The sequence below is a fragment of the Condylura cristata genome, unplaced genomic scaffold (genome assembly GCF_000260355.1).
Source record: "Condylura cristata isolate star-nosed mole 26May11 unplaced genomic scaffold, ConCri1.0 scaffold00011, whole genome shotgun sequence".
NCBI lineage: Eukaryota > Metazoa > Chordata > Mammalia > Eulipotyphla > Talpidae > Condylura > Condylura cristata.
The window spans coordinates 31087504-31096956 of NW_004567112.1; the positions used below are offsets into that span (position 1 = coordinate 31087504).

Consider the following 9453-nt stretch of genomic DNA (forward strand, 5'->3'; position numbering starts at 1 on the left):
TAAGGAGTTGAAAAGGCCAATGTACAGGGATGTGTTAGCACTGTATCAATGTGTCAGATTTGGGTGGGGAGAGATTACCTATAAAATGATCTTTCAATTTCCCTGATCCATTGATTATACCACTTATGTCTGAGTATCTCAGGCAATTTTATTACCACTTGAGCCCAGCTCAAGTACCTGCATGATTGAGAAAACCAGATTCCATCTAAGACCTACATGACTGTCTTTGCATCCTTATTTCAGTAGATAAATGAGATTAAAGAAAGTGAAGTGCTGGCCTTCCTTGCCCTCCACATACCACAGGTCAAAATTCTCAAGCTCCTTCCAAGGTTGAGATTCTGTGAAAAGTCTTCCCTATTTCTAAAAGAAAACTTCAAGGCACAGAAATCAATAGACTCTGACCCAAAAATGAATATGAAGATTTGAGTGTTACCTCAGTGAACTACTTATTACTCTGTGGCAGTTCACAGGAAGATCCTGTGCAGAAGCACAAAGAGCATCTCAGAAAGAAGGCTACTGTGTTCAAGAACTACTATCAAATATTTAGCATAAAATTATATTCCAGTAAATGTGGCTGTGATACATTAATGCTAAAGTAGTTACATTGATTCAGATGATTCTTAATGCTCTTCAAACCTACATTGCATCCATGACACAAACTATCACTTCTAAGAAAAGGCTTCAAAGGTAAAATCTTATTATTGGAAGGTGCTATGCTTCTATTATCAAACTTAATTCTGAATACAGTTTGCAAGCTTGTTTCTAACTAGCCTCCTGTTATACCCAGGAATAGTAATTTATGATTTATGGACAATAACCAAACTGTCTTAAAAAATAAAGACAACACCAAAAAAGTAATATTTCAAAATATGATTCAAAATGATTTTTTTTTCAACAAACACAGACTTGAAGCAAAATGTTTTCATTAAAGTTCCCAAAGTTTAAAGGCATATAAGTAAAAGAATGTTTTCCATAGATGCAAGCAGCCTATTATTCCTTTGGAATCACAGTGGCACCTAGGAGGGGGATAAAATGCAATGCATACATCCATGACAATAAGACAGCTTGGGAATGGAACAAAAAAAGCAGTATTCTTTTTTTTTTTTCATCAAAAATCTTCAGATTTCAGATTTCCAGATAATTTTAATAATCTCACTCATTTTCCTTAAAAGTTCAATTCTCAGGCCCTCCCTGGTGCTGCAGCAGGTTAAAAAGCACAGCACTAAGAAGCTAAAGCCACTTCAACATGAGTTCAAAACCCACCTGCCCCGGAGGTGACCCACATGGCATGGTAGACCTGTCCTGACCCATCTGCTGCTCCCCTCAGCAGTGTGCTTCATTGATCCGCCTGTTCTGCTCCCCACTCTGTCTCTGGTGAAGCTTCTCACCGCCCCTGCACCTCTGGCCTGTTACCCCAATTCTGTATGCATAAATAAACAAATCTTTAAAAAAATAAAAGTTCAGTTTCTTCTTTGATAAATGTATGTTCAAAATAAGCTTTACAAAACATCTACCAAGCAAAGAACAAATAATCGTGGGCTCCAATTGTGACAAAGTTTTCAAGGTGAAGGGAGGTAGAATGCCACACCATATTCCACTGTGTTCCAGTGAAGGGGAGGGAAGGGGAGGGAGCCAAGGACACACAAGAACAACCATCTCTCATCCTGATGAAAGATTCCTCTACCTAGGCAGCAAGCTAGCTCCAATATTTCAGCTGAATTCAAAAGCCTGATCTGTTCTTGGACGAAAATACCTAGTCTATCCACTTCCCATTTCTCTTGACATAAAGGACAGTAAAGTGTGCTGCAGCTTATCAGCTCTTTTACAAGTGGAATAAGAGGCAAGTTGCTGCCATCATCCTCATTATCCCAAAGGAAAAAGTTTAAGTTTGAGAAAAGATGAAAATGGTTCTCTGAGGCTGCACAGCTATCACAGGGTTCAAGGCTATTGGTGGTTTTTTTGTTTGTTTGTTTGTTTTTGGTTTTTTTTATTTTGTACAATCTCTGTCAATGCCCATGTTAAGTCACTGAAAAATAAGGTCATAATGGATTCACATTTGTCAATGCCGTTACCGACTAAAGGAGTGAGCCTGCCCCCAGAGCCAGCTGTGTCATCACTCCTCCAGTGTGAACACTGTCAGGGCTACTGTGCAAAGGCCACAGCCCCCAGGCCACGCTCATGGAAGTCTGCACGTTTCTACAAACACCTGTTGACTTTCATGCTTACCAACACTCAGTCAAGGTAGGAAACCTGTGTATGTCAGCAATTCCTTTTGTAATTATGTAATTTAGTTAAATTTTAGGTAAGTCAATGATATATGATTGTGGAAATGAAAGATAATTGTAGTTGCCATTAAAATGTAGTTGAACGCATTGAAACTCCAAGCGGTAAGTTTTTGGTTTTTTTTTTTTTTTTTTTTTTCCAAATGAGTAAAATTACCTTGAATTATATGGGCAACAAAACTTTAAAGATTCCCAGGGCAGGTGGTATTTTGTAGTATTTACAAAGAATGTGGTGAAGATTCTGTCTCAAAGTTTTTAAAGAAAACACAGTAATTAGAGGCATGGCTTATTAAGAAATAAAAAGAAAAAGACACTAAGCTCAAACTGGGAGACACATAACCCTTTCCCCATAATACCCCAAACATTGGACTTATATCAAGATATATACAGGTTTTATTTTAATTGTCTGCTTTTTAAACCATTATTTTTAGAGACTGTTTAAATTAACTATACTAGCAATAGTATCAATGTGTAGCATTCATTAAAATGAATAAAAAATTAAAACACAGGGCATGTATTATAAAACATAATCATGTAAACAGACAAAAGCTAATGCTCAATTGTACAACTGTTTTGTAAAAGCAAGTAAGAAATGCTGTGAAAACTGTATGACTTGCATAGCAATCTATGTGAGACAATAGTCATTAGTTGTCTTCCAAAGTTATAGGATCCTTAAAGAATGTGTAATTTGTAAAGCAAAACACTGTCAGTTTAATAACCTTGATGAGAATTTTCTTTCTCTAACAACTTAGTCTAACATGTCTTATCAAAAAGATCATCCTGGGTCCCTCCCTGTGGCACAGTGGGTTGGAGTGCTTCATTGTCAAGCTAAGCCAAGCTGTGACCACTTCAGTGAGTTCAATCCCCAGCCCCGGAGGTGACCACATGGCGCAGCAGACCTCTCCTGACCCACCTGCTGCTCCCCTCAGTGTACTTTGTCCATCTGCCTGTTCTGCTCCCCACTTTGTTTCTGGTGACTCCTCTCGCTGCCCCGGCACCTCTGGCCTGTACCCCGTTTCTGCATGCATAAATAAATCTTTTTAAAAAAGGGAGAGGATTTTGAAAACACATTGAAATGACACGTAAGAATGCCTAAGAAAGTACATTTTATAAAGTAGTCATAAGTTAAGAAATAATGCAGTATAAAATAAAAATCAAAAACCAGTAAGAAATCTTCAGAGAGAATCATGACTTCATTCCATGGAACATGGCATCTAAAAATACTGACTGCAGTAGAAGTACATGTAGTCCTCAATGAGTGAGAAATCAAGCTAAACATGTGTCCTAAGGTATTCATTAAAAATTGTATTAACAGCAAACATTTTTATTTTGATAATACAAAACTTTCAATTGAATCTGCTCCTCCCTCCTGCTTTTATTATGTATTTGGTTATGAAAGGAACACTTTCTTTGGTGTAGACAAGTAAAATGTCTAGAATCTTAAAATGTTTCAGTAGTATTTGTCAACACAGTACCAGCTCTGTACCTCACCCAACACAAAGTCTAAAGATAAAAACAGAATCAAAAAGAGAAAAATGAATTTCAGTTCTCTTCACAAGCAATTCAAATGCATTTTACAGACTGAGATTTATGGTTCTTCCTTTACTCTTGTACATTTCAGGGCCAACTTTCATGTTCCATTTTCGACATCCCAGATAAAATATTGAGATATGTATGGCATTTGGATATAAGAGTTTATGAGTAAAGACTTTGTACAAAAGAAGCAAATTGAAAATCAGCCTTCTCATATGGTGTGGAAGAGAGGAACAATAGGGAAAACATCCGAGGAAAGAGAGGTCTTGTTCTTCTCTGCACTGGGTCTCCCAGGAGTGTGCTGATTTCAAACTTTGCACCAGCATTCTCGCTTGCAATGCAACCTGCATTTAGAAAATTTGTTTTGTTTAATACCAGTGAGGAGCTGACACAAATCATTCTTCGGGGGTGTTTTATTCTTTTTATTTTGTTTTGTTTTGTTGTGGTCTTTCCTGATGCCAAGTTTGCAGATCAACATGGTGTTAGAATGCTGGGAAGGGAGGTCATCCAGGAAATAAATGGCTGGATTCATAAATCAAGACTGCAAAAAGGACACTCAGTTAGCACCAATCTCTTATCTCAGTCAGGAGGCTTTGAAGAGAAAGCATCTTAATGCACTAAGACCAAACCAAAGTCTACCCTAAAAACAACCTTGCTGGTCCCTCCCTGGTGGCGCAGTGGGTTAAAGCATAGCACTAAGAAGCTAAAGCCACTTTCGCATGAGTTCAATTCCCACCTGCCCTGGAGGTGACCACATGGCAAGGCAGACCTCTCCTGACCCGCCCCACTGCTCCCCTCAGCAGTGTCCTTCGCAGATCTGCCTGTTCTGCTCCCCACTCTGTCTCTGGTGAAGCTTCTCGCCGCCCCTGAGCCTCTGGACTGTATCCCAGTTCTGTATGCACAAATAAATAAATCTTAAAAAAAAAAAAAAAAAACAACCTTGCCAATGCTAATGCCTCAAATGTTCCACCCTCAAATGTTGCTATGGACCATGAAGTGCAATCTTATTGTCTAAAGAGTAAAGCGTATAGTTTTAGTTAACTGAGGCAGCAAAGTCTCATTATCCTGTATTAAGGACAAAGGAAATCAAAACGTACTCAGGTTGTAGCTAGTGCTCACAAAGCTATCAACTGGATTTCATAGGAAACATTGATTTGAGCTCTGAATCTTCTCAGTTTGGCTACCACACAAGATTGAGGTCAGTACCTTCTATGTTGGAATCCTTTGACAGTTTCAATACTTGTAGCTAGGAAATGCACAAGAAGTAACTTTTAACAAATTATACCTGAGAACTATTATTGAATGACTATGTTTAAAAAGATGGAAATCAGTCAATTTTATCGATAACACTCTTAAAATTACAGTAAATATAACCAGGTAAAGTATTATAGAAAGGTTTCACTACAATAAAATTACTCCATAGCATTTTCAAACACAAATGACACATTTTCAATTATTTCTTCACTAAACATATTCTTCAAGATTTGTGATGTTATTCATTGGAATTAGTGTTAAACCTTCTAAATATGTCCCAAAGAATAATTCATTAGAAGTGGCACTTTACCCTCAGTACTGGATTTTAGTTAATGAGTCTGACCTTTCACCTGCTTAACAGTACTTTCAGTTGAGTAAAATAACCCACATTAGTGCTGACATCACTCCACATATGTGTTTACATCTAAAATACAATCAAATGTGCTATATAAAAAGTTGTTCTCACGAGGGTCAAAATCACTGAGCCTATACTGTCCATCTTTGGCTTGAAAAATGTAGACTAATATATGCTTTCAATGCAAAATTCTTTGAAGATATTTTGGTGAAATATTCTCCTAGTGGTACTATGTTTGAGATACTTGTTTTTAAAGTGCCTCAAGGGAAGGTTACTAACTGGGTACTCAAGAGATTCCAGTAACACAAATAGAAGTTTTGTTTCCAGTTCATAGTTGGAGGATGAGAAGAGCAGAGTCAACTTCCAAGACTTTCTTCTCCCTCTGCCTTTCCAGTTCTAGCTTTTTTTGTCTTTGATGCTACAGAAAATTAGATACAGCCCTCTAAACTGGCCTTCCCCAGAACAAAAAACAGTTTCTGCTCTCAAATATCCTGTTGTCCATTAACAAGTGTGTTTATTCTGGGGTGAACCAGCCTCTAGCTCTACTCCAAAGAGCTGTGTTGCCTTTACAGGCAAGATCCCTATGATAAAACTAAGACAAACATAAAGATATTCATTCTGTAAGCCTTGAGATGTTCAAGACCACATTTCCTAACCTTTAAAGAATTTGAAGTCAATCTCAAAAAGAACACCATTTTTAAGAGTCCTCAGGTGCTACAACACTTCCATGACTTTTGTTTTAAAAAAGGAAAAATCTACTGGAGGATGAAGGTAAGAGATGGGAACAAGGGGAATTTCTCTCCTGGGAACTTTAGCAATATTATCAAAAGAAGTGAAAAATATAAATACAGATATTCAGGCCATTCTTCTAACCACAGTAAAAGTGCTGATAAATGCCTCAAATGAAATCTTTATTTCCTTTTGCTAATCATCCTGCAATCTTGGACAAATGATAATTTTTATTAAATTATCATTTTATTTAAATAGGGTGTGTGGTAAAATTAACTTTTATGCAAACTACATAATCTTCCTTTCATTAAAATTTCCCTCGTTGATCTATGCAAACCAGGTCAGTTTCTGCTATATTTGCATACTTGCATTCTATCCCTTAATTTACCTCCTTCTGAAGGTTTTTTTAAAAGAGTGAAGGCTGGATGAATACACATAATAGAATACTGCTTATATGTCTATGTGAACACTAATACCATTTACAGGTTTCCCCTCCCCCTTTTCCTTGGGGCTGAGAACCCTATCAATAATCATTACTTATTAAACAGGCTGCCATTCCCTTCTACAGAATGTAGGAAGGGAGCGAAGAGGGGGTAGAAATAATTACCTTGGGCTTTTCTTTAAAGACCTCCGGAATGGAACACAAGAAAATCAATTGAGAAGGAACATGACATACCCCCCACACACACACATGTAGCCACACACACACACAAGGTTGGGAAGTACACCCACACTCCATTATTCATATCAACTGCATCAAAAGAAAAGAAAAATCTGGGGTCTTCAGCATAGACACATACATTTCCAATCCATCAACCGTGTTCACACATATACTTGCAATGTACATCCTTTATCCCTCCACAAAACCAAAGCTAGATCTGTTGAAAGAATCCTCAAAACACCTCCTGAGAAAATGTGCTCCCCAAAATGACTGCTTCAGCCAAAGAAAAGGGAAGCATCAAGTTACTGGTTTGACTGCCATTCTGGTTTGTAGCAGATCCTCTAATTCCCTTTTCTCCCTATGGCCCAGTCTATTTTTAAGTCTAAATTTTCCCCAAAGCAGAAAATGGGCACAGGCATTTCTCTCTTGAATCTTACCCACAAATACACTGAATATTTAAAAAGAAAAAAAAAGTTTCAAAGGTTAAAAGACCATCCAGGGTAAGACCACCAGTCAGGGAAATAAAAAAATTACCCGATGACTAAAAGCAATCCAGGAATTCCTACTGGAGTTAATGACAGCACTATTCCTTTCTCCCTACAGGTGATGACTCAAAACAAAATACAAGATAAAGACAGCATAACCAGACAGTTTTTAGAGAACAGCCTTGCACAGAACTTGAACTGGCAAGCTGGGAGTTTGTCCTAAATAACCTTCACAGGTTGCACAAACTGTTCCCATAGCCTGATCAATAGTCAGATTGAGAAGCTTTCTAAGATCTCCTTAGAATAAGAATAGGGTGAGGGGTGCGGTAAGGTGGGAGGTCAGCTGGTCATCAAAAGCATGTATAAAAAGAGAGAAAATATACACTCCCATACAAATGCACAGAAAGCTATCACGCTTTGGGGGAAACTGGCCAGCACTGGCAGAACTGAGCCCAGGTTGAAGATGCTACATGCAAAGGGTGTTTCAAAAGGGATGGCTATTCTCAGTCTTGAGTGCAGAAAACTCTCCCATCCTGCCTTTATTTTTTCAGGCTCAGAGGGAGGGGACATGAGGTTCACACCCCACCTCTGGGAAAGGAACAAAAGCCAAAAGCGAATGCCTGGCAGAGCTGAAAAAACTCCTCCTCCTCCAGGACCCTAGAGGTGGAAGCTCAGCAGGACTCCCTTCTTATTTCCCCAAGTTAACTCACTCTTGGCGGCCAAGGAATCAATTTCTACACCTTGGAAAGGCCATGGGCAGCTTTAGAGCACGGCCAATTTAGCCCTTCGCCATGGATCGCCTCCTTTCCTCAGCTACCCCAATGGCTTCTAATTAACCCTTCCTGGCCCCTGCCTGGGTCAGGGCTGCTGTAAGTGTCTACAGCTTCATTCTACAGCAGTTCCATGAAACCATCAGCCCCACCACCACCACCTGCCCACACGGACATAACTTCCCTTTGTGGTTTATGGTCAGTCAATTTACATGTGCTTTTCTTTCTCTCCTTCCTATGGGCGGGGAAAGGGCTCAGTGCTTTTGGGAAGGCCCTCCCTTCCCTGCCCAGCTCTCAGTAGAAGCCAGATCCTAAAGCTAGCCAGCAGTTCTGCAGTGAGGAGGGCTCACACTTGAGTTAACCCATTGAAGGGAGTTAGATGTGTTCTCATTTGGGACCCACTGAGTAGGGCCCACAGAGCTCAACAATCTCCCTCATCTTCCCACAGCCCCCACCCCACAAATGGATCCAGAACAGGCAGGCACCTTTTCCTCCCTTGTGGCCATGGACAGTGTTAAATGTCTCACACTGTGCACTGTGCTCCAAACCTGTAATGAGGTGGCGATGGAGGGGGTGGGGAAGGATGCTAGAAAACAGACGGCGAGGAGAAAAGACAGCAAGGGAGCAAAAAGGAAACTCAATAGTAAATCATCAAGCCCAACCACAGTGTTTACTTACGAAATTTGGGGCTGGTGCTAGTTTCTGGAGTGGTGGTGGTAGAGGAAGAGGAAGAGTAGGAGGAAGCAGAGGAGGAAGCATCCTGAAAGGGAGACAGGGTCCACGAAGGAGTAGAATCATGAAGGTAGGAGGAGGTAGCATATGCCGCAGTGGGCCAGGAGGGCATTGCCTCGGTACTGGGAGTTCCCGGCACTGGGGGTCGGGAGCCTGGCGTGCTGCTACTGAAGAAAGGGGCTGTGGTGGATAGGACCGTCGAGGGGGCCGCAGTGTTCCGTGCGGTGGTTGAGCGCGGGCTGGCCCGGATGGGCACCCGATGCCCAGGAAATCGAGTGGGGGCCCGCGTGATGGTGGTCAGGCGGGTGCTAATCCGGTTGGGCGTCCTGGAAGAGGCGGCACCGCCGGCCGATGGGGTAGCAGGAGACGTGGTGGAAGTGGTCGTGGTGGTGGTCTCCATGGCCTTGGGAAAGGAACTGGGCTTGGAGAGGAAGAAAGGGTCCTGGCCCATCCCCTTGGAGTCCACCAGGTCGGTGGGCACGTATTCCTTGACGGAGCCCACCACGATCCATTTGAGAAGCATGAGGCTGAGCCCCAGGCCGATGAAGCCGATGAACAGAGGCACCACGCACAACCACGTCTGCTGCCGGTTCCACACGATGCAGTCGCTACAGCGTAACTCCCGGGGGGGCTCGGCCGCCCCTTCGCCGCC

General features: G+C 41.1%; 1 protein-coding gene across 2 annotated transcripts in view; it reads right to left on the reverse strand.

Annotated features, from left to right (window-relative positions):
• NRG3 (neuregulin 3) overlaps positions 1–9447 on the reverse strand; it is an 845535-nt gene extending 836088 nt beyond the window's left edge. Inside the window, exon 1 of one of the 2 annotated variants that reach the window (XM_012723665.1) lies at positions 8748–9405. In XM_012723665.1, coding sequence (XP_012579119.1) covers positions 8748–9324 — 577 coding nt within the window. In that variant the 5' untranslated portion in view covers positions 9325–9405. Of the gene's footprint in view, positions 1–8747 lie in introns of both variants that reach the window. The other variant, XM_004680690.2, reaches the window with a different exon arrangement.
• Positions 9448–9453: the final 6 nt, after the last annotated feature.